The sequence below is a fragment of the Branchiostoma lanceolatum genome, chromosome 7 (genome assembly GCF_035083965.1).
Source record: "Branchiostoma lanceolatum isolate klBraLanc5 chromosome 7, klBraLanc5.hap2, whole genome shotgun sequence".
Lineage (NCBI taxonomy): Eukaryota > Metazoa > Chordata > Leptocardii > Amphioxiformes > Branchiostomatidae > Branchiostoma > Branchiostoma lanceolatum.
The window spans coordinates 327,795-355,296 of record NC_089728.1 but is presented as its reverse complement, the minus strand read 5'-3'; the positions used below and the strand labels follow the sequence as shown (position 1 = coordinate 355,296).

Sequence of the window (27,502 nt, the reverse complement as noted above, 5' to 3'; positions counted from 1 at the left end):
ACTACATATCTGCTACAATCCCAGTTAAGCTGAGACTTAGAGGGGTTGGTGAAGAAGACCTCAAGGATGACCAAGTCTGCATCTTTATTTTCTTCATATTCGAGGTTACCATTTTACAGGACCTGAAGCCCACTCAAGGCTACAGGCTATTGAGAATTTTTTGATAATTTACACAAAAGTGGCTTTTGTATGATTTCACTGTGGTTACATGAATATGCTGAATAAGACTGAAACAGCAGCATCTCTCCCTAAGTCAGAAATATCAAGCTCACTACCTGACAGCGAGGAGAGGACTAACCGACCCAGTTGGAACAGAGGGGCTGCTTCCGAACACGAGACTCATCCCACTATTAAACTCTTATGACCGGAAGTACTGTAGTCATTCATTAGAGCTGCATTTCTGCATTGGTATGATAGGTGGTGCTACTAGCACATCTATATCCACAACAAAGTCAAGTTTTCACTGCAAGTGGTTTGTTTGTTTGTTGATTTGCCTGTCGGATTGGAAACATGATAACTAAACAAAAACGGAAATGAATCTTTTATTTCTGTGTGTATCCTTTCGCTAAGGAAATAGGCTATTCACTTAACCTCATGTTCTAAATCAGTTTTAGATTTTTGACACAACTTGCAGGTGATTAGTAAAACCTTTGGAATTTTTTTATCATCAAATTATTCTTTAGGTGAGAAAGTCCTCTGATGTAGGCTGATGTAGGCTACGAGACGGTCGGTACAAGGTTTAACATTTCAAAACAAAAAAGTAACGTGACATAAATATGACGTGCACAAAGATTTGTACACAAACAACTTTAACCACCGCCTCAGCGGACCAAAATGAGACTAACACACGTGCAGATACCCGCCCGGCCACGCCAGGTAGCCCTACACGCTACCACACCGGCTCCAGGGCCGGGAATTCCGACCAACTCCCAGCCTCGCCTCCCCACCTTATGCTGACCACTCAGTTTCGCTTTTTGTTGACACCGCAAAATCTCCCCGACAGAGCGAAGCTCGGAGTTCCCGGCCATGTTTCTCACCGATACCACAACCACAGCACGCGAAAATCACACAGAATGTTCTATATACTATGTTCTTCCTACCACAATTGTTCCAACGACGTAAAACACCAGAAAATGGACTTACTGGACAAACATCTGATCTGTTTCTCCAAAACTTCCCTCTCTCGGTCCGCCATGATGGAATTTCCCTTCGAATGACGTCACTTCCGGGTATTCTGGGACGTACCACTTACACAAGGGATGGATTGTTGTGTCACAAAATATGTGTCATAAAGAAGAAATATCAGCGTTAAAATATCACAAAACGATATTCTTTAATCATTTTGAATCCGATGAATCTTTTTCTTTCAGATAGAACAATAGTTGATGAAAGATTTAGATGGCCACCCCTGTAATTAAGATGGGATGTGCAGGAATTTGCATGATAAGACAGTTAGAGGAGGAGGTGATGTAGGGAGGATGTTGGGAGGTCCTCACATCCCGCTGTTGGCACGGTAACCGCTCCCCCTGTCCGGTCCTGGGCTGATGTCATACCTGGATGTGTGCAGCCACCATGGCCGCAGTGGTTTATGGTGGGATAATCACTCAGGACTCCAGGTAACATACGACTACCCTGTCACGAGTCACCGCTCGTCGGCTGCTCACTTCATGCCGTGTTGTATTTATGATAGTCTGGCTGTTGTCTTGTGCTGTAATGTAGTCGTCAGTCACATCTTATAGGTTTCTAGATGATTTCACAGTGTTTAAACCTCTCCGTGGAATTTGTGGTACGTTGTACGTAGCATTGATCGCAGATTGGGAGAAAATGGGGAAATTGTTTTGAAGAAGAGATGCCGGTGGTCCCTACAGCGAGGATATTGGAAATCAATACATGAAATCTGCAGGTTGCTAATGTTGGCTGGGTGCCAGGTGAGCTGTGATTGCTGCTGCTGTGCAGGGCTGTGTCCATCACTGTTACAGCATGGACTTGCCCCGTCCCCCCCGGGGGTCGACCAATGATGATGATGACAGCAGGTATTCTTGGTGCTGTATTAGTGTTTCAATGGCATGTCTAGTTTCAATTTCAGCATTCGGATTTTTATTTTAAAAAAAAAAAAAAATTTTAGAGAAAAAAATCATGAAAACAGAAGGCTGGGCCAGCCTTCTGTTTTCATGATTTTTTTCTTTCTAAAATTTTCTTTTTTGGAAATTAAAAATCCGTTAACCAAGAAATTAAATTGGTGTGGCCTTAACTGGGAAGAGGCAGTAATTTAGTTATACTTATGTACCTCCAGGTGTACATGTCCTTTTGACCCACAAGGCCCTGAGAGTAAACCGTAAGTCTGTAATTTTATTTCCGTCGTGTTACCCACGATAATCCGTACTAATGACTGGACAATCAGCTCGTTAAATGGCCAGAATAAATGGATTCCCTGAATTGGATTTTCCTCAATAAAGTCAGGGGTCTGACAAACAAATACAGTCAAACCTGTCTATAGCGGTCACTCAAGGGACTGGCCAAAACTGGCCGCTAAGGACAGGTGGCCGCTATGGAGAAAATGTTGATTAATTGACCACGAGTGACACATGTTTTCAGTACCCACTGAGATACATTTATTCACCGTACAGTACACATTTAACATTACATAGGTAAGGCACATTTTAGAAATTCGATTGTTGTTCTTTTACTTCTATTATGGGCTTGAAAAAAGAATTATTGTATCTGCCAACTCCAAAATCCATGGTCTGCTCGAGCTTCATGTCTTAACAGACCAGCATCGCCATACTCAACTCTTGATCCTTCGCGACTGCTTCGCTGCCGGCACACGCGTCACCAACGAGTTTTAATCATATGAAACAAAGTTCTTCGCAGCAAAATGCCCCCTAGTTAGTACAGAACAAAATATATGTTGCTCAGTTGCCACTTACTGTTCGTTTTCGACCGTTTTCAAACACAAAATCGTGGCGACAATATTCCTAATCTGTTGTTGTTTGCTTGTCATGATCGGCTTCTACCATTATGCTAATAGGGTAATGAGAGGAAGCTCGCTCTTTTGAGGGCTTTTTTCTTTTCAGAAAATTGCAACAGCCCAACTTTTACAAGATAGTAATGTTATCCATATTTAGTTTGAAGCTTTTGGTTCAGTAATTATCCTCAGTGATAGTTTGCAGCAAAATAGATTTAACACACTATACCTCCGCAACAGTGGTGTCTTCCGATGACCTTTATGCTGCTCCGCCATTTTGAACATCGTGTTTGGGCACATTTTCGGATGAATTCCCGGGGAAAACGGAAATATTGGGCCGACATTGAAATAATTCGCCAACTTAGCGCATCAGATACATGTGCGGGTTGTATTTTCCAAAAACTACCGTAATCTTTGTCCAATCCAAATGCACAGAAATAGTCAAATATGCTACGATGTACAAACGCAAGCCATGTGAAGAAATACTTGACTTCGCGCGCGTCAAACCATGGATAATCTAACGAAGATAAAACATTCTTGTTTTCTTTATTATTATCCCGTAAAGTTGAGTTCACATAAACTTGATAACTGCATTAAAAAATGAAGATTTTGAACCCGGCGTGCGGTGGCGATGCGGCTTCCACCGGCGCACATTGGCCGTTATCGGCAGTGTTACTGTACTCGCGGGACCGAAAATCGTCTGGCCGCGACCGCGTTGGACAGGTGGCCGCTATAGCCTAATTCTTAATGCTTATGTCAATGGGAAAAATCCAAGGGACCGACAAAAAGTGACCACTATGGGCAGGTGGCCGCTATGCAAAGGTGACCGCTAATACAGGTTTGACTGTACTAGTATAGAATAGCAGACATCAAAATCCTACGTCTTCAAAACAAGAGAAAAGGATTCTTTTGTTGCACAACCTGAGCTGACAGTCTTGAGGAAGCTGACAGTCTGAGCAGCTGGATAAGCGCTAGACGGTGAAAATCCAATTCTTCAGAAAAGCAGCCCAATTAGGGTCTGATTGAAAACTCCCCAGCGTACCCTTAACACTAACCTTAAGATCCCACAATTTCTACATGGCTGAAGACTCTACTAGTACTCTGCTCTGCTCTTCAAAAGGATCACTATTATGTCATGAAATAGTAGAATTGCCCGACACCTGTCAACCTGTCAGTGTTTCATCTTCTTTTCACCTGTCAAGAACAGCTCCTCCGCAGTAATTGGTTGGTTCACATGTTCCTCAGCAGTGATTGGTTGGTTCACATGTTTCTCAGCAGTGATTGGTTGGTTAACATGTTCCAGACTCTCCTCCGAGCCTGCTGTCAGTCTGCTGTCCCCTGGGACCTCCTCAGAACTCCTGCCCTAAAGTCTATATATAACCTGTAATCTTGTTGTCTGCCTGCGGCGTTATGCAGATCAGCAGCTGAAATTGCCTCGACTCAATCATACGTTAGTTTCTGTGTTGTGGGTCGGAGGAAGGTGGGTTGAGGAAGGTGTGGAGATGTACGCCGCTGATGGAATGTCTTGGAGGTAATTCTAAGATTGACATGTTGTGATCCTATAATTCTTTCATTTTCAATATGAATGTGTTAATCACTTGTAGGTATGTATCATTTGGTTAGAGTTTCAAAATTGATTACTTTAGTATGATAGCTGACTTTACTCAACTTTCATTACACATTCTCAAACATGATGTTGCAAATTTTGTAGATGAAACCAAAATTTTGACAACTGACATGTAACATCATGTTACATGTCAACAAGTCAGTATCTTGTACAGAAAAATCCACCAATTCCTGCTTGTACTAGTTGTAGTATCCAATAACTGCTGACAGTAAGATTTGTTAGTCTACTGTCCTGTCCTGTAACCCCAGAGCTGGTTTGATCTGGCCCATAAACACCTGTGGCACTAGGCTTGTTCTGACAGGTGTATCATAGTCCCACCTGTCAAGGTCAGGTGCAGACCTCACCCGTGCCTCACCTGGGTATTGTTATAGCCATGTACCTATTGTCAGAGTGAGACAAAAGAGTATTTATTTAGTCATAGCTGTCAGAGTGAAATATAGCAGTCGCCTGAACTTAACCTATATGTTTGTTATATTCCCACCTGAGGTGTTGAAATCACCTGAGCTTTTATACCTAAACCATTGTGAAGCACCTGTTCAGGTGAGGTGCTACCTGTGGCACACTTACCCATGAGGCTATAACGTGCGCCTCGCTGCTGCGATCGCGGTGCGACGCTGATAGAGCCGTCATTGTTTCCCCGCGATAAACCTGTCGTTGGGAATGATGACGGACAACACACGCGGCCGGGCTGGCAGAGGGAGATAAACGACGTGCCTTATTCAGTGGGAAGACTTCCGCTGTGAAGGACGGGGCAAGAATCTCAATATTCAACTCAACATGCTGCAAACTGTGTGCTCTTTTCAGCATTTACATCTGTCATATCCAACAGAGTCTCATTATTCATCACTGTACAGGTGTGTCACAACATGCAGCAAATGGTGTGTCCTTATTTAGCAGGGCGATTTCCACAGTGACTGTACAATGTGAAGGACGGGGCATGAATCTCAATATTCAGCACAACATGCTGCAAACTGTGGGCTCTTTTCAGTCCTAATGTCTGTCATATCCAACAGAATCTTATGGTTTGCATGCAGCAAATGCAATGAATAGATAAATGAATAGAATGATGTGCTTTATTCCAGGAGATTATTTCCGCTGTGAATGACGGGCATGACTCTCAATACTCCAGCTGTCACATGTTATGGACTATGTTATGTCTAACGATGCATTATTATATAACTATTACAGGGCTCGAAATAGTGGGTGCATGTGCACCCAGTGCACCCAAAATTGGAGCTGTGCACCTAATTTTTGACTGTGGGTGCACTGGTGCACCTATATATTTTTGCAGCCTATAGGGTTAGGGTACTATTGTACACTAGTATACAGAATATTCTTGAAATGTAAGTATAAAAAACAGCATGATAACTTTTTGCTGTACTTGATTCAATGTATTATTTGTTTGAAATTTCAAAGTTGGCTATAGAATTACAGATTGAAGTTCTTAAGGAAGGCAGCAGCGTTAAACTTTGTAATTATGTTCTGAAGAACATTCAACTTTATTTTATCTGGTGCACCCAAAATTCTTTCTGTGCACCTAATTTTTTGAGTTGGGTGCACCAGTGCACCTATTCCCAAAGATGAATTTCGAGCCCTGTATTAGGATGTAAGGCAGCAAACTGTGTGCTTTTTTCAGTCATAATAATTCTGTCATAATCAACAGAAATTCTCTTTATTCAACACAACATGCAGCAAGCTGTGTGCTCTTTTCAGTCCTATCAAACCCACAGGCTTACAGGAGGACTAAGGCCAGGAAGAAGATGTCAAACCTGCTTCGTCAAAGTGTCTTAATCGATAAACCCTCCCAGCATGCACCAAGCACTCTTTCTGGTACCCTGTCTCCCTCCTAGCTAGAAAATGAGCCGTATGAAGGTTTAAATGAAAACGCAAATTTGTACATATCAAATGAAATGAAAGTAAACTGATATTCAAGCACACTAGTCGAAACTGCTTGAGGTTAGGTCACCTCATTTTAATTTGTTGGTTTTGGGTTTGAAATTGATTGATAATATCAACATGAAGGTAGCGTAAGTTTTCCTTCCAGGCCTTTATAGTATAACTCAATGTTTATCGGATATTGGAGTTTTCTTTCTTCACAACCAGTAAAGTAACTCCTCACCTGCTGATGTTTAATGTTTATCTTTCCAAAGTTTTGCTTTTAAATCTCCAAACCCTGTAAATAAATTGGTGTGGCCTATTCTGGTATTAATATACAGAAGGGAAATTTGCCTGTGGCAATCAATCTTTTCGTAACTATGCGCACACACACACAGCCTTAAACTTGTCCAAATGTAATACTTGATGTATGAGCTATGAATATACATTGGCATCAGGACTTTTGCCTTTGGCTGTAACACACCTGGTAAGCCATGTGAAATGCTTTAACTTGTAAAAATCCTTCCACATCACTGAAAAGCAGTGACAAGGTTTTAGTTGTTTCTTTTTCAGCAAGAACTTAGTTATATTAAGAGAGAATAGGCTTAGGATTCTTTTTTTTACACTCCGATTCCTTATCTTATATGTTAAACCTAGATTTTCTTAGTTAAACAGGCAAGCTTTTGGAATATCTGGAAGGTTGTATAGAAATAAAAATCAAAGGATTCTACTCCTCAACGTACTGATTCTCTCTGTCTTGAATTTCTTGTGTTTTTAGCTCTCCGTATTTAAGCATGACGCTTTTAACTTCTGATGGTTTAGAATATGATTGTATAGTACGATTTTTACGAGTATGACATTAATTCAGTCAGTTGACTGCCATTGTCAGATTGTGTGAGTACTCAACCATTCATCATCAACGACTTGCCTACATGATAAAGCTGTACAAATGGTTTGATGTTGAGAATTTTGTCAGAGGCGACAGTATCTATTGATTTCCTGTCCACGAATGAAGCGTGTCTCGGCACAGCTGGCTGCTCGTACGGCTCAATGGTCTGTCTGACTGCTGGTGAGGTCGTGTCAGTTCCTTGCAGTTCAGCAGTGTCGGAGTAGACCATGTAGCGTGCGGCTCGATGTTCTGGCTTCTATCTGTTTCTTCATCATCCTTTCTGGTCGTTGTGTCGGGATGGGTAACATCTGCACCACGCCAGCGTTTGTAGATGAAGAGCACGCATACCGACGCCACTATGAGGACGAGGGGCATGGCAACGGCAGTGATCATGGCCAGGGTATGGGAGCTTTTGTCATCCTTGTTGGTTATAAGAATAACCACAGTCACGGTCCATCTCTGTTGTATGCTGAGAGCCTGCCACTTCATGTTGTGTACGGGAACTCTCGGCACAGCTGGCCGCGCCGCGCGACGGTGAAACGTCTCAGCTTCGTTACGTCAGCTGCTGCTGCACTATTGTCTGTTTGGGCCACAGTAGCTTTACTAGTATTTACTGTTTCTGAGATTTTGAGATTTTATGATGTTGAACTTGAAGATCAAAACATGAAAACGTTGTTACGTCAGCTACTGCTCGGTTGTTGTTTGTTAGGGCCACAGTTACTGTAGCTTTATTTACTACTAATGAAAGCAGACCTGCAATGGATGTCACTTGAGGACAGGAGAACAATGTCCAGACTTTGCATGATGTACAAGATGACTAATAAACTTGTGGACGTACCGACTGATAAGTATCTAATGCCAGCTCAGAAGAGGACCAGAAATAGTCATGCTTTTAAGTACCAGAGTTATCAGCCAAGGATTGACGTGTTCAAAAATTCGTATTTCCCGAGAACCATAGTAGAATGGAACTCGTTGTCATCAATTACTGTAGGAGCTTCATCACTAAGTAGCTTTAAAGAACAGTTGCAGTCAGATATGCAAAGACTAGGTGTAACAGACCGTTCGGTGTAATATGACCAGCTGCTGCCGCGCCGCGTGCCTGCGAAGCTGGTGTGTTACGCCTGATGGCGGTTATACCGGCTATATAGATACAGATACAGATACTGTTTCTGAGTTTATAAGAAAAAATGCTGGACTTCAAGATCAACATGAAAACAGCACCAACATAATCTGTATAATATCTGTATAAATGAAAAAGTTGCCTGTAGGCTGATATGAGCTTCCCTTGAATGAACAAAGCTTCAAACAAACAAAACAAAACTGAGTCAGGGGAAATGCATTATCTACATACTGAATGTATAATGAGTTTCAGGTAGGGAATTTTTATTGAGAAATGATGTGAGAACCAGGGAAATGATTTGGTGTTGCCTTGGGCGTGTCTGAAGTAATGAGCGCCGGCGTGTGCACACAGGAATAGCATACGGTGTAAAGTGGGGGGCAGTGTTGATAGGGCAAATGGAATTAGAGACCAGCCAACCGGAACACAGTAATCAGTGAGTATTAAAACATCCATCCATGCGGAAAACGTGACCTTTTCCCGCCTGCCGTGGTCCTGTGTTTAACAGGTGGTTAATATTGGAGCTCCTCTTGCCTTGCAGATATGGTTTAGGCCACACCAGTTTAATTTCTTGGTTAACAGATTTTTAAAAAAAAAGCTAAATTCCAAAATCAACATGAAAACAGAATCTCAGATCATGGAAAGTCTGTTCTTTGGTGCACACAGTTTCAGGGAGTGAACAGGGTCAGGTGCAAGTTTTCACCCCAGCCTTCTGTTTTCCTGAATTTTTTTTGTTGCTAAAATTTAAGGAAAATCTGTTAACTAAGAAATTAAATTGGTGTGGCCTTGTGAATACTTGTTTCCCCGGTAAGGTCACAACTATTCATTTTTCTGTGGTTTTTGGACATAAAATTGTAGCAGGAGGACAAGATGAAAACAGATGGCTGGGAGGAAAACCTGAATCTGTCTTCATGTGTGCACTTTATCCTGTTTTCATCCTGTTTAAACTTTTACTTTCTGGCTGAATACTTTCAAGTCAGACTCTGTTATTTAGTTTCCACTGACAATGGTTCACGACTCCGTACATCTGGTTAGATTTATTTTTGAATTTGTTGCAGTTCACTCTGATGACTTGCTTCTCTAACTTTAAATTTTACAGCAGGTTCACTTTTCTATATATGTTCCCATTTTCCCTCTCCTCGTTTCTGCTCCACCGGTACCGCTTCCAGGTCAATGTACTTGACTCCAGACCAGGGCTGCCTCCAGCTTTACTTGTTTGTCCTCCCCACTCATTGTTTGGGAGCCTATGTGGTTAACTATCGATGTAAAGTCTATTCTAACTTTAGCTTACAGAAATATATTTTCATCAATTTATCATTCAGATAGTTCAGATTTTGTGGTTGGACAGGGTGAGATTTTTGTCTGCCCCAGCAAGCAAATTTCCGTTCCAAGACGGAGGGATAGGTCCTGGAGACAGCCTTGTTCCAGACAGACTCTCCCTCTCACTCAGGCTCTGACTAGTACGGAAAGCCCCTTTCCTTTGTGATGAAGTCCTTGACACAAACACAGTTATTGTAATTCTGAGTGGCCTTCATTGTTCACCTTGTGTCACTCCATCAAACTCGCCTGCCGACTAATCAATAATTCCTGTGTATAGATCTCTCGCTAACGACAATCAATAACCAAGGGCAGAAAATATCCTTTGTCCTCTTTCATGTATCGGATGTCGTTTCCATGGTTGCCATGGTGACCAGGATAGCTGAATACGAGAGGTGTGATTGTTGTTGTAACTCTTACTCAGACAGAGGTGGGATTTCTGCTGTTGCTCTTACCTGTCTTCGTCAGGCAGAGGTGAGATTGAAATATGTATATGTTGTACTAATATATAGACTATACATTTTACTACCATCAAGGTTTGTGTGTACATTGGGAGTTGTCCTCCTGACTGTGGTAATGTCCTGCTAAATGCGTCTTGTCCAGAATTGTGTTTTGTTGAGCTCCATGGAAATCAGCCAGGCATGATGCACATTGGGTTACAACAATCTGCTTTCAATTCGACATGGTTCTCAGATTTTAAAACTTAAACTTTGGTCGATCATATTTCCGGATCCGTTGTTTCAATCAATTTCAATGTATTATGTATCATTCAAAAGCTTGTGTGATTCCTTTCCCATGACATCCAACTCACTATAATTGCAATCTCATGGAACGAGCACCAGGCCTGCTTACATGAATATTGGGTTGTGAAGAAAGAAAAGTGCCGAAATTTCCCGCAAGTATCCAACACTCAGCTCAGCAGCAAGCCCGTGAATGGAACGGTGGAGGAGTATGATGCTCACAGACGAGAGTAGGGTACACGACACTGCTATGTTGGGATATCAACACGAAATCCGTACTTTTGTACACACGCACACAGGGAGTGAACATTAGGTCAAATCACTCAGATGTAATAATGCAAGTTCTCACCACAGCCCTGAACTGTGTGATCTTGTAATATCTAACGTTACTAACATAATTCCATTAGGGCTCATAATTCCCCAGGAAAGCCACACGCTCAAATTTCAACCACTTTACGCCCGAACAGACTCTTACAAATATTCATACTTCCCCCGCACCATACCCGAGTGGAACGCCCTGCCTGGCGCGGTTGTTAGTTCCCACCGTTGAGTCTTTCCGCGCCAGGCTGGAGGCCTGCCCGCCTTAGCCTGGGACCTCCTCCCCCCCTACTTTGCTCCTAGCGGGGTTATTTGGGGGTTTCCATGATGATGATGATATTTCCACCACCATAAAAAGATACGTCCAAACAGATCTCCAACCCAACGTCCCCCAGTATGTCACTGTCGAACCCCTGTATATCTAAACTGTGCATACCTGGGGGGTGCTGCACTAGAGATCTCTCAGACACACTGTTTTTCAAAGTGGTGGATTTATGTAACCCGGTGGAGTTATGTTAATGGCGGTTACCTCTGACTCGCTAAAATTTCACATAGAAACATCCCAGAACCATCAGATCAAATTGGTGTGGCCTTAGCTTAGTCGTCAGTAGTTTCATCAGGTTGGTAGTGTTGATAGTGACAATGTTCTTATTTCACAAGCCAACGAATTGCAAAGTTTAACCAACTTTTCCACAGCCCTCCTGCTGTAATGCATGGATATGTTGAGGAAGTTACTTACTATTAGATGTCTGTAGGACAAGAACCATCTACCTGACTAAGGGTTAAATAGTAGACGGTCAACGGCCTCGGCAGAGGGCGTTCCAGAGTTTACATTGCATACTGGTTCGGCCATCCAACTTGGACGGGACGTCGGATCTGTTCTGCCTCCTGCCTGCTGATGGATGGTGGAGGGAGTGGTGGCAGTCCTAAGGCAAGCTGCCATCACTATACCCTGCCTTCTTGTTCACGTCAAGGGATCAACTCAAGAACTGTGTTTAAGAAGTGGCAAGCACTGCAAGAGTAAAGCTGGATTCGCCGCCCACGGACAAGAAAAAGTTTGGGACACAGAAAAACAGAGTCTGACCCATTCTGGCTTAAGTGAACATCTGATGACTTCTTTTATTTTATGACACTGACTAGAGCTATGTACCTAAACAAATTTTAGGCACAGGTACAGGTACACAGGTTTAGGTACAGGTCCGGACCTGAACGGACAGAAACGTCAACCTGTCTGTCAAAAAAATCTGAACTTCATGACATGAAACTCATGAAAATGTACTATTGTAAGCTTAAAATGACATATTTAACAATGAAAATTAACAACATTGGCTCCTTAAAACAATGAGTGGGATAGAAAAAAATCAAAGCTGGAGACTGCCTTGACCTGTAACTATAGTGTAAGTATTACTAAGTTAAACTCTCATCCATACAGCTTGCCCTAGCCTTGAACCCGCATGTGTGCTCCATGTATGACCGAGGCCCACGATGCCTGCCTGCTGTAGAACTGCGTTTACTCCCTGCTCTGCCTGTTAGGGGGGAAGTTATACCTCCAGGTCAGCAGGTCATCGATGATGAACGTCGGGGTTTCCCACTCGCCTCCCGCAGGGCCAGTTATCAGCGCTGAGCAGACAAGATGGCGGCCTGCGTAAGTTATGGTCCTCAAGGTCACCACCAAGGTCACCTGTCTTATTAATTTCCATATTCCTTAGCCTGGGGCTGAAGCTGGTGTGTGACGGGGGTCTTGAATGCGGCCCTTATGACAGCCTCTCTATCAAGGGTTTGACCCTTATGTAAGCTGACAGATGTCATTCATGACTCCACAAGGAGGGTCAGCTGTCACAAATATGTCAATCAGAAATGCATAAGCTTACATGTACTTGACAATGTATAGATATAGTTACATTATATAAACATGCTTTCAGTGTAGATTCTGTAAAGGTGATTGTTATTACTTATAGTTATACTATACGTTATAGTTATACTGTCTTCAAGCACAACACATTCTTTGCCTTCTAATCAAGTACAAACTATCCTTACAGTACTTAGTAATTCCCTATTATAAAAGCTCGTCTGTGGTAAAACAACATTAAGTTGAACTTACATCATAAGCAAAAACAATATGGACCATCAAAATTCTAGCCACCAGTGGCCTTTGTCAGAAAAACTTATCATAATGGTACATTTTATCATGCTATTTAATTGGAACTAGAGACTCACTTAGCCTGGTTCCCAAACCTATTCTATCTGCGGAGTCTCTGCAGCTAGGATAGGTTTGGGCACCAGGCTAGACCCAGTAAGTCAGGTACCTCTTTAGTCTGGTATTTTCTACTCAAGTAAGAATTAAGTGAAAATGACTTTTTAGCCTTTAGAATGGTGCACAGCATTTTGAGTTCTAGTTTTTCTACCACAAAGAACAGACACAAAGTAAGATTTCCTGGCCAAGTTCATCAAAATTGGCTGCAAACTGACCCTCTACCGGTACAGGTCCTGTAACAAACAAATCACACGACTCACCGAGTCTACACTCTGGGCCTCTGCATTGTCAAAATCCTTTTCTACCAATAAATCAGAAGTTTTAAATACCTGGTTGAAAGTAATTGAGTTGCAGCAGCCTGGATATCCTTGTTTACCATGTGACTGTGAGTTTAATCTTTTGTCCAAAGCTTTTACTAAGTTTTGATATTTTGGAGAGGACGCTTTCAAAAGTCTGGAGTTTTGGGAAATTTTAGATTAAGTTTTCTAACATGAGAAAAGTTGTACAGGACGTTGGACGTGCTGTTCTACTCTAGGACTCATGAGCGGGGTTGTACAGGAAGTTGGGCATGCTGTCCTTACTCTAGGACTGTCCATTAGCAGATGGGTTGTATGTAGGAAGTTGGATGTGCTGTCCTTACTCTAGGACTGTCCATGAGCAGCTGGGTTGTACAGGACGTTGGACGTGCTGTTCCTACTCTAGGACTGTCCATGAGCAGCTGGATTGTACAGGAAGTTGGACGTGCTGTTCTTACTCTAGGACTGTCCATGAGCAGCTGGATTGTACAGGAAGTTGGACGTGCTGTCCTTACTCTAGGACTCATGAGCTGGGTTGTACAGGAAGTTTGGGCATGCTGTCCTTACTCTAGGACTGTCCATGAGCAGCTGGATCCTACAGGAAGTTGGATGTGCTGTCCTTACTCTAGGACTGTCCATGAGCAGCTGGATCCTACAGGAAGTTGGATGTGCTGTCCTTACTCTAGGACTGTCCATGAGCGGGGTTGTACAGGACGTTGGATATGCTGTCCTTACTCTAGGACTGTCCATGAGCGGGGTTGTACAGGAAGTTGGATGTGCTGTCCTTACTCTAGGACTGTTCATGAGTTGGGTTGTCCAGGACATTGGACATGCTGTCCTTACTCTAGGACTCATGAGCGGGGTTGTACAGGAAGTTGGATGTGCTGTCCTTACTCTAGGACTGTTCATTAGTTGGGTTGTCTAGGACGTTGGACGTGCTGTCCTTACTCTAGGACTGTTCATGAGTTGGGTTGTACAGGACGTTGGATGTGCTGTGCTCCTCTGCGTGCTGTGAGCCACCCTTGTACAGCATCCCGCTTGCGCAGCTGGTAATCTTGATTTCTTCTTCCTCTTCATATAAACCCTTGCCATTGCTTGTTGATGGATTGCCATTTTCCTCTCCTTTCTCCTCATCTCTTGGCTCTTCATCGGCATCTCTTGGCGGAGACAGACCCTTCGGACCTGTTTGGCTGCCCGGTTGTTGGAGGATTGCTGCCTGTTGGTTGATGATGTTTTCTGGTGGTGCAGAATCTGCCTCAGTACCGCCTCCTGCAGCCTGTGGAGTGTTACCTGTCGCATACAGCGGGATCTTACAGCTGTCGTCTTGCCCTGGTCTTGGCTCTTCCTTGTAGGCCTCTGCATATGGCTTGATCTCAGACTCTGGGCCTTGGTCTTCGTCGTAGGCCTTTGCATATGGCTGGATACTCTCGCTGTCTCCCGATGACTGGGCAGCGGCGGGGGAGGGTTGGCTGACTGTTGGTGAGGTCCTGACGGTTCCTTGCAGTTCAGCAGAGTCGGAGTAAACCACTGCGTACGGCTCGATGTTCTGGCTTCCGTCTGTTTCTTCATCATCCTTTCCGGTTGATTGGTCAAGATGACCTAAACCTGCACCACGCCAGCGTTTGTAGATGAAGAGCACAAAAACTGATGCCACTATGAGGATGAGGGGCACGACAACAGCATTGATCATGGCCAGGGTACGGGAGCTGTTGTCATCCTTGGTGATCGGGTCTTCCTCTGGAATAACCACACGGTCCATCTTTGTTGTATGTTGAGAGTCTGCCATTTCAAGTGTGTACCGGAACTCTGTGATCTCTTCTGCGGGTCCAGTCTTGTTGTAGGGACTTGCAATGGACGCATCGTCATGTTTGGGACTTTGAATCGATGCCTCTTCATGTTTGGGAGTTGCGATGGACACGTCCTCCTGCGTGGTTGGTCCGGTCGCCTGGTGTGACGTCTCCGTGTTGTTCTGGCAGTCGTCCTTCCTGTAGTGGGTAATAAGGAAGGTTCCTTGGCGGTCGGCAGGTGACGCACAGGTCAGGGAGTCGCTATCAGCGACTTGCTCCAGGTGTGGCAGGCTGCAGATGAACCCTGTCAGGTTCTCGTCACATCGCAGCTCATTTTTGAAGACCTGAATGCGCAGGTGCTTGTTCTGCTTCAGGTGCACGACATTGCTGTCGATGGTACTGATGCGGTTGCATTCTAGGTGCGTAATCGTCAAAGCTTTCGGCTGCAGGAGGGCGTCAACGGGCACAGAGGTCAGCTGGTTCTGGGACAGCTGCAGGATGGACAGGAGAGGCAGGCCACGAAATGCATCTTGCGATATGCTTGAAATGGCATTCTTGTACAGGAACAAGGATATCAGACTTTCAAGCCCGAGGAAGGTATCAGCTTCTGCAGGTAAACAGATGATGGTTGGTTAACTTCTTGGAAAAAAACACTTTTGTAACAAAAGGTTGTCCCATAGTCTGTACCTTGGCAGTGGGTTGCTATCCATGTGTCTAGGGCATGGTAATGAAAGGCAGAGACCACCCCCCTCTTTCCACTGCCTTTTACCTCCCCAACTGAAATCAGGTACCTATTTTTACATCTAGCTGGGTGGAGTGAGGAAAGTTGTGCAAAGTGCCTTTCCCAAGGACACAGCTTCTAGACTGGAAGTTAAAGCCTGTGACCTCTCGATGTTGTGTCTGCTGGCGTAGCCACTCAACCATTTGACGCCATTAACCACATGACAAAACTCTCTATTATTACATTTCCTTCTTTACCATGAAGCAAGTAACCAAATGTAGACAAATTTAACATACATTTTTAGGGTGCACCAATTTTATCCATATTATTTGATTCTCCGTTTTTTCAGAAAGAAATAGGAGTGACAAGTTTTTTTTTCATTTATAAAAAATCTTTGAAAAAAGTTTGAGATGAAGAAAGGGCCTTACATAACTGCAACAAAATTATTCAAGTTTTCAGCTTTTCTTGGCATGTTTTATGCATTGAACCCCTTTCGTTGCTGTAGAGTGTAGTACTAAAATTCCGAATGTTCACTGGTGCCTTTACCAATACAATTGCTCCCTGTGATCGTCTTTGCCCTCGTACAAATCTGCTTTACCCCCGTCGTTTCTCTTTGATTGATATCGAGAAATGGTTTTAATACATGTCAAGAAGCGATAATCAGGAATTCCCGTTCCACTCACCCAGACTGGAGATGAGGTTGTCCACCAGGGAAAGGAGCATCACGGACGGCAGACCCCGGAACGCGCCCGGCTGGATGGCGGAAACGTTTGACCTTTCGACCCTCAGGTGCTGAAGGCGGGCGAGGTTTGGGAAAGACCATTCCCGGAGCGTGGGGGAGCGCAGGTGCTTGATGTAGATTAGCTGAGTTCCTTCGAGGAAGCCGGTTGGAACGGCGTCGAGGCACCAGTCGTACAGTCTGTAGCTGTGCGGCTTTCCTTCGAGCCCCTTCCAGCTACAGGGGGACCCCTGGCCCCCATGGTCGTGAGGGGGGCAGTGACAAGCAAACGTTTGCAGTCCATCGTTTCCTGCTAGTCTACAGCTGTCTGGGCACCACTGAGCCGCTCCAGGCCTGACGTGTACAAGATCTAGAGCGGAGACCAGAAGGAACGAGACGAGTGCCCCGCTTCGCATCATGTTCATGACTGATCAAGCGTCACTGGTTTTTTCCCTGCCTCGTTTCAATTAAGGGCAACATGAATATACATGGTGCTCTTCCATCCACCACCCACACATGGACGCAAATTTTTTCTGTTTTTCTTCCCCCATCGTTTTAATTAGGGGCAACTTGAATACACATGGCACACTTTGCCACGTACACATGGACAGAAATTGTTTCACTGATTTGATTTGATTGTACACTTTCCTATTCATAAGTGACAGTTGCCTATGTTTTTTGATTATGTTACGAATTTGTCTGAGAAAGTTTCTGATCACTTGATGAAACACTGTTGGTAACGAAGTTTGAAAGTCCTTTTATCCACCACCCGGACATGGACGGAAATTGTTTCACTGGGTTCCTTTCTGCATCGCATCAATTAAGGCTAGTCTGAATATACATTGTACACTTTACTATTCATAATTGGAGCACACTTGCCAACATTTTGTAATAAAATTTTATTGTTACAAATTTGTCTGAGAAAGTTTCTGATCATTTGATGAAACACAGTTGGTAACGAGGTAAAGTTTGAAACTGAAAGTCATTTTATCCACCACCGACACATGGGTAGAATTGTTTCAATGGGTTTCTTTCTGCATCCTGTTCATCAAGGGCAGCCTGAATATACATGGTACATTTCTACATGCGTAAGTGGAGTGCAATTGCCAATGTTGTGTTAATTAGGTAAATTCATTTATTTTTGCAGCGAATTGATTTGGCTGCAAGAACGAAAAGGGAGTTTTTGTGTTAATTTTTAAGGTCTACACTGATGTTTGTAGAACAGTTCTGTATTGATACATTGGAAAGCCTTGTTTGCGGGTAGTGATTGGAAGTGCTTCAGAGCAACTTGGGATACAACAGCTGTTCATCACCCCAGTTCTGGATCTTGTCTGATCAAGGTCAAGCTTGGGCTGTCTGTCATGGCTGCCTTTAACACTCCGAACTTATTCAGGACAATTTTGTATCTCTCTATTTTCTCTGTAGCTGAATTGTTGTTGATTTGTTGTTTTGATTGGACTGTTAATGCTGCAAGTGTTAGGGTCATTTATCTGATACCACTCCCGATGCACCTGTTGGCTTCAGATGTAGATCTGCCTGACACTTCTGAGAGTAGCAGTTTCAGATGGGATTGAAATTAAGGTAGCACAGGTACGTTACCAGGAGACCCCCCCGCCCCCCATGGGAGGTGTTCTGACACCTGCCACGTTTCCCAGGTAATGCCTGTCTCCATGGTAACAGGTTAATCTCCGAGGGAACATGGCCTGTTTTGTTTCACCTGCTTCATGGTGTGATCTGAACCCTGCAGGTGTGGCGGTTGGAGAGTGTCTGTTGGTCACAGCAGTCACTGTTGTTGCGTCGATGAAGGGTAGACATCCAGGTAATAAGATGCGCAAGGGAACAGCTCAACTGTGGAAGCCGGTCCACTACTGAGTGCCGTTCACTGATTGAGGAGGTAAGAATTCTGTACAGACAGAATCACAACGGACAGCCGGCTCAGTGACCTTCAAATGTTTGCCCTTGGTGTGTCGGCCATGTTTTATTTCTTTTCTTGGTGTAAGTTAAGAGATCGTGCCTGTCCCTTGAAAATCAGCTGTTGGCTTCTACTACTAAGTACTAGTATACATGTACAAAATGTATTATACTGAGTGCTTGATGTTAGGCTGATTGAAATGCATTTTCCCCCAACATGCGCATCCTTAATTAGTCGCTCTGTTCTTGTCAAGTTTGATAACGATCACTGACAGCTGATTGGATTATTCCATCATTGAGGCGTAATTGTTATTTAAGGTCAATCTTCGCAGCCGCTGATCTTTTTTCATCGGATAGTGAAGCTATTTATTCCTCCTCATTTCTGCATTATCCAATTCCCGGATGGATGCTGTGCCTATAATATATCTCTATTTAGTCTTTATCAAAGCCGTGTTGTTTAATTCATGAGAGGTAACCGCTGCTTCCCCGATATCCGTTTTGCCGTGTTTATGTGGGTTTGATTATCTGGTGGAATTTGTTGTCCCCGTAGCAGCCGCACGGTTAAGCTGTGGTACCAACTAGTTGGTGACTTAAACACCCTGGTTCAAATGTGGGGAAGGGGATCCTGGTTGGAGCTGCGTTTGTCTTTTGGAAGGGAGGAGGTTCTCTGAGAACGGTGCTACAACAGCCTCATTACTCAGATGGGTATCTGCTGACTGTACTTTTAGATGGATAAATATAATGGGAAGTGGGTCGTTGACCTCTTATCAGTGAGTCCTTCACAGCCGCTGCTGTGCACACACTCAGTAAGGCTATGACTGATGGATTTTTCTGGGGGAAAATAAAGAGTATAAAGGAGGATAAAGGATAAAATGATAAGAAACATTTGAATTGCAAAAACACAATACTGGTGGAGCACTAAGGCTGCACACATTACACAGTCCCAGAGCAGAGCCACGACTGATTCAGGCGTCCATCATTCCCATCTCTCAGGCCTCCAAACCGAGTTATCAGTCACTGATAACCCAGCCCATCTCTCAGGCCTCCAAACCCTGGTTATCACTATATATATCAGTCAGAGATAACCCAGCCTCCATTATCGGCGATACTCATCACCAGCTGGCCGCCTGAGGAAGCTGGGCTATTTCAGTCTCTGCAGTGGTGGATCTAGGAGAGGCTACGGTGTGCATACAGACATGTATGTCTGCCCCTGGACTGGTCAGGCCGGCCACAGCTAAGTTAGCTCTCTCGGTGTGCAATGGTAGTTGATGAACCTTGTCATCATCAACATAGGTCAGCCCATCAGCCTTTGCACTTATTGTTTTCCACAGGGTCCTGTCCTGAGATGGAGGTTAGAGTTCCAGAGAAATGGTGTTGAGCGATACTGGTAGTTGAATCTCTACTTCTGGATAAATTCTAAGCTTTTAGGGGCATGTTTTCTATGCCATTGCCTTTCTAGTATATGTAGAATAAGACATTATCAGGAATTTGGTATTTCCTTTAAGACTTGAATAATGACCAAAGTGTTTGTCTTCATTTCTCTCTAGTTGAAGTCAAGGTCCGTATCGACCCCCAATGAACATCACCATCATTTCTCTCCAGCAGAACAGGGATTATTGTGCAGAGAGAACAGCAACTCTAGCAACCAGCTGCCAGCATTTCTCTCCAGCAGAACAGGGATTATTGTGCAGAGAGAACAGCAACTCTAGCAACCAGCTGCCAGCATTTCTCTCCAGCAGAACAGGGATTATTGTGCAGAGAGAACAGCAACTCTAGCAACCAGCTGCCAGCATTTCTCTCCAGCAGAACAGGGATTATTGTGCAGAGAGAACAGCAACTCTAGCAACCAGCTGCCAGCATTTCTCTCCAGCAGAACAGGGATTATTGTGCAGAGAGAACAGCAACTCTAGCAACCAGCTGCCAGCATTTCTCTCCAGCAGAACAGGGATGATTGTGCAGAGAGAACAGCAACTGTAGCAACCAGCTGCCAGCATTTCTCTCCAGCAGAACAGGGATGATTGTGCAGAGAGAACAGCAACTCTAGCAACCAGCCAGCATTTCTCTCCAGCAGAACAGGGATCATTGTGCAGAGAGAACAGCAACTCTAGCAACCGGCCAGCTTTCATCTCTAAGTGCTGAATTAAAGCATGTAAATTGTTTCCATTACTGTTTTATTGAATGATAGTGTTCTGTATACATGTAATGATAACATTAATTATTCTCCATTTCTGCTGCAGGTGTTTGTCCAGGTGAGAAGTGAGACCGTCAGCGTGCAGGTGTGTGTAAGGTCGTGACCCAGCGTAAGGTCGTGACCCCACGTCTCCATCATGGTCCTGCACACGTCGGAGTTTGACTCGCCGTTCCTGGGCCGGCTGCACACGGGCGCCTGGGCCCTCATCTTCCCCTGCTACTGGTCCATCAACCACCTGGCCTCCCTCTTCATCGCCACGGACGACGAGCTGGCAAATCGGGAGGAGGACCCGTGCTACGAACACTTCCTGCAGCTGTCGTTCCTCGTGCCCTTCTACTTGGCCTTATCGTTGTTGACGGCGCCGCTGGCCCTGCTGGGGTTCGTGGTGTGGGCCCCCCTGCAGGGCCGGCGCCACCCGTACGTCTACTCCTGCTCCCCGGACACCGGCAGACACTTCGTGCCTTGGAAACACCCGCGGGTCGGCAGGTCGTTCATCGTGGCCACGGCGAACCTGTGCCTGCTCCCGGAGTGCGCCGCCAGGTACAACAACCTGCGCAGGACTCAGTGGCGGGCGCGGGAGATCGGGCACCGCGTCGCCAGCTCACAGACCAGCCCCAAGATCAACATCGTGGTGGAGTCCCCGTCCGAGGAGCAGTCGGACTCGGGGGTGGGGGTGCGGCGGGACGTGGACAGCTTCGACTCGCGGGTCAGCAGCCTGCCCTCCGCCAGCCAGTCGGGGAACGTGCACGCGGTCCAGCTTCACGCAGAGCCATCATGTAGCAGGCACGAACCAAACGTGCAGGGGTCAACGAACTCACAGGGGTCGAGTGTCCCGAATGCGCATGGATCGAACGTCGCGTTCTCTCTCTGCAGCGACAGCAGGAGACCCGCGCCCGTCATGTGCAACGGCTTCATCCCCGGGGCGCACGCCGGCAACAAGATGATCCACATCAAGCGGCTCCCCGCCCTGGACGGGGCCTCCCCACCCCCTCTGTCAGACTCGGCCGCTCCCCCCGCCCCCCAGGACCAGTCGGACACGTCCACGGAGGGCACGCTGTCCCCGGTGTCGCCCTCGTCCACCCTGGAGTACATGACGGCCTGCTCCAGCCTGTACCACACCGCCTGCTCAACGCTCGACTCGGGCATCGCCGTCATGGACGGTCGCCACGACGCCCCGCCCCCACCCCGCCCGGGCGTCGCCCACGACGTTGCCGTGGTGTTCCCCTACCAGCTGGACTTCCTGTGCCTGCAGGAGGTGTTCGACAAGCGGGCGGGGGACCGGCTGGCGCGCCAGCTGCACAGGTGGTTTGGGTACGTCGTGCGGGACGTGGGGAACCACTCCCTCGCCAGGAACTGTTTCGTGCTGAACAGCGGGCTGCTCTTCGCCAGCAGGTACCCCATCTTAGACGTCGCCTTCAAACACTTCCCCGAGAAAGCCAAGGAGGAATATCTCGCCTGTAAAGGACTTCTCATGGCCAAGGTGAGTCGGGAACCTTCCCTTGTCTGTAAGACATGTACATAATTTATTCACTTGTTTGATATGGTCTTGTCATTTTTACACTCCCGAGGAAGGCTGCCTTAGGTTGCCTGAAAGTCTGGTGATTGGGATGGAACTTTTGACTTCATTTCTTATTGTACCAGTACAGCTTCTGCATAACATACAGACAAGATTTCTCAAATGACAAGCCAATAATGTTATTACAAAGGGGCCAGGCTTGTAGCCACAGAATTTCTAATTCAAATTTACATACTTTTAATAGGAATACTGACTAAGTATATAACAATAGCATATAAAAGTGTAACAATACTGTAAAGCCAGCGTCACAATTCATGCGAGCGTCGGCCGAACTTGTAGATCGCCCGAAGCTCGCCGAATTTCAAAATTGCCCGAACATCGACCGTATTTTCCAATGAAAATCTCGGGTACGTCCGTCAAACACTTAACAGTCACTAAAAATCCCCCATGAGATAGTACCATCTCTTGGACATGGACGAAGTCAGAATCGACTAACCTGGTAAAAGGCCAAGATTTGGATCAACTTTGATTTCTAGAAATTGCCCGAAGCCTGCGTAATCGACAGGACGTTGGCCCACTTTGGCCGAAAATGTACATTTGAAGTTCACCAACACGTCGGCCGGGTTGAATTTCTTATTTGTGACGGGGGCTTAAAGACACAACAGTTTGTGTAACCTTACATTATTTACGCTGTTGTGTAAGAAACCTCTCCTGTGACGGTGAGGACAGTTTCACACCTCACGGCACCTTTGTGGAAAGTAGATGTGAAAATCAATACCCAGCTGTGCTGTGGAGGTTACAGACCGTAACCTGAGTCTGCAGAATAATCATAACGACATGGATTTCACGTTCCCTGAACCGGGGAACTGTTACATGATAATTGTGATAACATATGGTTACTACAGTAACTGTTGTGGTAAAAATGTGCGAGGTAACAGTTACTCAAGATTTAAACTGGATGAAATATGCATCCTTTGTCTTTCATCAGTGACTAAACGAAAAATCTGGATTCACTAGCTTTTAAACTAAAACTTGGAACTGATATGTTAATTGATATGTAGTGAAAATGTTTAAATATCTGTCTGGTCTTGCTTGCTGTTGTCACAAACTTTACAACCCTTCCAAACCACCGACTGTCCCAGTGTGGTCAGGGCATATTTGGGCTGGATTTGAGTGACAGAATATCTCATTAAGTTGTCAAATCAGTGCTAGCCGAGGTGCGGTCCTGGTGTAAGTCTGTGATCCATCTGTCTTTAAATTACACCTCCAGCATCAGAACCCAGAATAGCACATATGGGCCAATCCCTGCCACTTACCGGTACGATGGAGGTGGCATGACAACTGGCCGGCGGTCAAGCGGAGAATCGCGCGGCGTACGGCTGAAGGATTGTCCGGCGCTGTCGGGGTGTAATTGACCCTGTGATTGTCGGTAGTCGGGTCAGAGCGGGGTGGCTTTGTTGGGCCGGCGGTATTGATCGGTCGATCGGTGTCTGACGAGGTGATGGGCTAACATGTGGCGCGACCTGGTATTCAAGGACATCAATTGTACCTCAGTCAGGCCATCAAATAATGCACACAGATATAGATATACACACAGGGACATGTGCTGGCATAAGGGCTGAGATATGGCACAACTAAGTCAGCATATCCAATGTTTTGATCATGTTTAGTTTGTTGATAAACATTTCTTTCTCAGTCTATTTAGTTCAGAAAATATTTCTCTTCATTTAATGCTTCTTTGCTTTTATATTTCTGTCTTTCTGTCTGTTTAAAAATCCTTGGTTCAGAAGATATTTATTCATTCATTATCTAAAACACCAGTTAAAGATAACCCACAAGTGCCCATTGACCGTTACCATGGCAACTGTTGTTATTCCAGGTTTTACTTGGAACCACCAAGGAACAGCAAAGGATAGTGGGATACGTGGCCAACACGCATCTCCAGGCAACAGAAGGTGGGACATGTTGTTGTTTATTTGTTTATTTCTTTGTTTGTTTTGCACTTGGTCAGACTAACAAAATTGCATGTTTTCTTAAAATTTGAATTTTTTTTTGCAATCTGAATAGAATGATCATTCGTTTACGTTTACCTGGCCAGCATACCCTCATCAGCATTAGCTGTGGAGGTAGAGGTGTATTTGGAGTCAAGGTTCAGTACAACCAAGGACATTATTTCTGCACTGAAACTTGTAATGTTGTGCATGTTTTCTACATTTAATCATAACAGTTTGTTACCAAAGGCGTCACCTGTGAGAATGGACCTGCCCGTCCGTATGTGTGAATGTGCAGTTTGGCTGATCCACCGGAAATGAAGGGGAGATGGGAGTCAGGGTTTACTGTGTTCATCACAGCCTGAAGTATGATCTGTAGGAGACCAGGTTATTTGTGGAGTATTTCTCTCCCCATCCTTTAGAGCTGTGTACCTAAACCTATTTTGTAGTACCTGGTACAGGTACATGGGTTTAGTACCTGTACCTGAACTACTAATGTTCAAAAAATTGTTGATTTTCAATGAGGACAAAAGCATGGTTGAGCCAATAACAACATAATGTTAATTCTGCTAGACACAAGCCTAACTTACGGGTGGTAGCCTAACCACAGGTGTATAACAGGTCATGATCAGGTGTGTAACAGGTGATTTTAGGTGTGTTAGTTTAAATACAGGTGTTTAACAGGTGATATCCTACCTGTCTAACCCCAGGTGTGTTTGCAGGTGACGACCAGGTGAGGTTGCAGCAGCTCGGCCACATCCCCACCTGGCTGGAGGAGTTCCGCCAGGACACCTGGCAGAGCAACGACCCCCCTGACCTTGTCATGTTTGACCTTCTGTGTGGAGACTTCAACTTCAACAACCTCCGATCCGGTAGGTCAAAGGTCACTCACTGACATCATTGCTGCTGTCTAAAAATGTTCTACTGAGAGTTGGATCCTGACTGTCCATCACAAGGATCTGAGAAAAGGATGGCAATTAGCGGTTCAACCAACGAGAAAGTGTTTGCATGTCTGTCAAATTTGTGAATTTTCATGTTTCTATTTTCTTTCTCAACGTTTTGGTCTAACTCTGAGTGTATTTCTGGGTTACCATAGTAACCATGTTGGACTTCCCCAGACCACAGGGACCTGTGGAGCCACCCGCTGTTCGACCTTTACACCGACCCCTGTCGGACAGCACCCGGGGAGGACAAGCCCTGGACCGTGGGTGAGTAGGGTTGGAGATGGGTGAGTAGGGTTGGACGTGGGTGAGTAGGGTGGGGCATGGGTGAGTAGGGTTGGACGTGGGTGAGTAGGGTTGGACGTGGGTGAGTAGGGTGGGGCATGGGTGAGTAGGGTTGGACGTGGGTGAGTAGGGTGGGGCATGGGTGAGTAGGGTTGGACGTGGGTGAGTAGGGTGGGGCATGGGTGAGTAGGGTTGGACGTGGGTGAGTAGGGTTGGAGATGGGTGAGTAGGGTTGGACGTGGGTGAGTAGGGTTGGACGTGGGTGAGTAGGGTGGGGCATGGGTGATTAGGGTTGGACGTGGGTGAGTAGGGTTGGACGTGGGTGAGTAGGGTGGGGCATGGGTGAGTAGGGTTGGACGTGTGTGAGTAGGGTTGGACATGGGTGAGTAGGGTTAGACGTGGGTGAGTAGGGTGGGGCATGGGTGAGGAGAAATGGACTGTGGGTGAGTCAAGGTCAGAAAACTGACCTGAAATCAGTGATAATTCTTTATTCAGTAGTCATCCTAGTAACTGTAACATAGTACTTGTAACTAGTAGCTTGACTCCTATAATTCTTATAAACCAAGGAGGTTATATAGACTATATAACCTCCTTGTATAAACACAGCAGACATACTGTATGTCTTATTGCTGAAGTAAGCTGCACATTATCTGCCCACATGTACATTCCTGGTGTTGCATAGATTTTTGCGTGTTACTGGTCACCCATAGTGCAGAACTCATTCCCGATTCCCCTCCATGCTGTGGGCTAATTTGTCAGACCTGGGTACATGTCGTGGTGTATTATCTATAACACAGCCAGTGTCAGACCTGGGTACATGTCGTGGTGTATTATCTATGACACAGCCAGTGTCAGACCTGGGTACATGTCGTGGTGTATTATCTATGACACAGCCAGTGTCAGACCTGGGTACATGTCGTGGTGTATTATCTATAACACAGCCAGTGTCAGAACTGGGTACATGTCGTGGTGTATCATCTATAACACCAGCCAGTGTTCACACTGTAAGACTGATGGGCGACGGGGGGTATTGATGTAGCAAAGGGCAGTTGCTACAGGTGGGAGTGTATCAATATGGGATGTCACAACCTCAGCATGTAGCAGTATGTGATGGGTGGGTAAGGGCAGAGGATCAGCTCTAGTTTATTCAGATCACAGCCTTGGTGCAAAGCAATTGTGTAGCATGATATTCGTGTGTAACATTTTGTAAAGGTTTAAATCAATAGCAGTTATATCATATGGTGTAAGGGATTGTTCTATTATCCTGTTAGTTAGTTAAATGTATGGGGGAATCCTGAATCCTCAGGTCCAGCTCTATTGAGAAATGTTCCCAAACCAGTTAACTGTGTTAATGCGGCCTGACAGATGCCCACAGACCCTGCCAGACACATTGAGCATACATGTCAGGTTCCCATTATAGCTGACACTCTGCTGGCCTAGGGCACGGCCAATATCTGCGGTAATGGAATATCAATGGGGAGGTGTGGGGAACTGGCAGGGTGAAGACTTGGGGCTAGGGGTGTGCATGGGGTTCTGTAGGAAGCTGTTTTTGTTTCATAAAGCTGTCAAGATAAAACCATGGAGATGGAGGCATGGTTGGGGTTCTTCTGCAAGCTGTTTTGGTTCATGTAGCCATTGCCACCAAATTAGAGGCAAGGGATGTGAATGGGGTTCAGCAGGAAGCTAGTTTCTGTGTAGCTGCTGGTATACATATATAACCTTTGGCTTGAGATAACACACACACACTCGCACATGCATGACTTACATACATAGTATTTGAAACAAATACCTTCCTAATCCTTTCCAACCCATGTGCCAGCCCCGTCTTCCCCCAGGCAGACTAATGTACCATCCCCTGCATGTGCCCCCGCCCCCAGCACACTAATGTACCACCCCCTGTGTTCCAGGCACACTACTGAAGCAGGAAAACATGCACTACAAGGAGGTGAATTACCCAGAAGGCCTGGAGAGGTAGGCTGCTGTTTACTGCTCAATAATGCATGATGGGACATCCGTTTAACTCTAACTAGACATAAAACATTC

The 27,502-nt window shown here is 45.3% G+C and overlaps 2 protein-coding genes across 3 annotated transcripts in view; one reads left to right on the top strand and one right to left on the bottom strand.

The window, feature by feature from the left end:
- Nucleotides 1-1,264, bottom strand: part of LOC136438293 (zinc finger CCCH domain-containing protein 3-like) — a 65,738-nt gene extending 64,474 nt beyond the window's left edge. Inside the window, exon 1 of the mRNA XM_066433055.1 lies at nucleotides 1,144-1,264. Coding sequence (XP_066289152.1) covers nucleotides 1,144-1,195 — 52 coding nt within the window. The 5' untranslated portion in view covers nucleotides 1,196-1,264. The remainder of the gene's footprint in view (nucleotides 1-1,143) is intronic.
- Nucleotides 1,265-1,364: 100 nt separating this feature from the next.
- Nucleotides 1,365-27,502, top strand: part of LOC136438468 (sphingomyelin phosphodiesterase 3-like) — a 29,361-nt gene continuing 3,223 nt past the window's right edge. For both annotated transcript variants that reach the window (XM_066433267.1, XM_066433268.1), the window contains exons 1-6: nucleotides 1,365-1,616; nucleotides 20,773-22,206; nucleotides 24,122-24,197; nucleotides 24,956-25,105; nucleotides 25,352-25,441; nucleotides 27,367-27,430. In XM_066433267.1, the coding sequence (XP_066289364.1) occupies nucleotides 20,863-22,206; nucleotides 24,122-24,197; nucleotides 24,956-25,105; nucleotides 25,352-25,441; nucleotides 27,367-27,430 (1,724 nt within the window). In that variant the 5' untranslated portion in view covers nucleotides 1,365-1,616; nucleotides 20,773-20,862. The remainder of the gene's footprint in view (nucleotides 1,617-20,772; nucleotides 22,207-24,121; nucleotides 24,198-24,955; nucleotides 25,106-25,351; nucleotides 25,442-27,366; nucleotides 27,431-27,502) is intronic.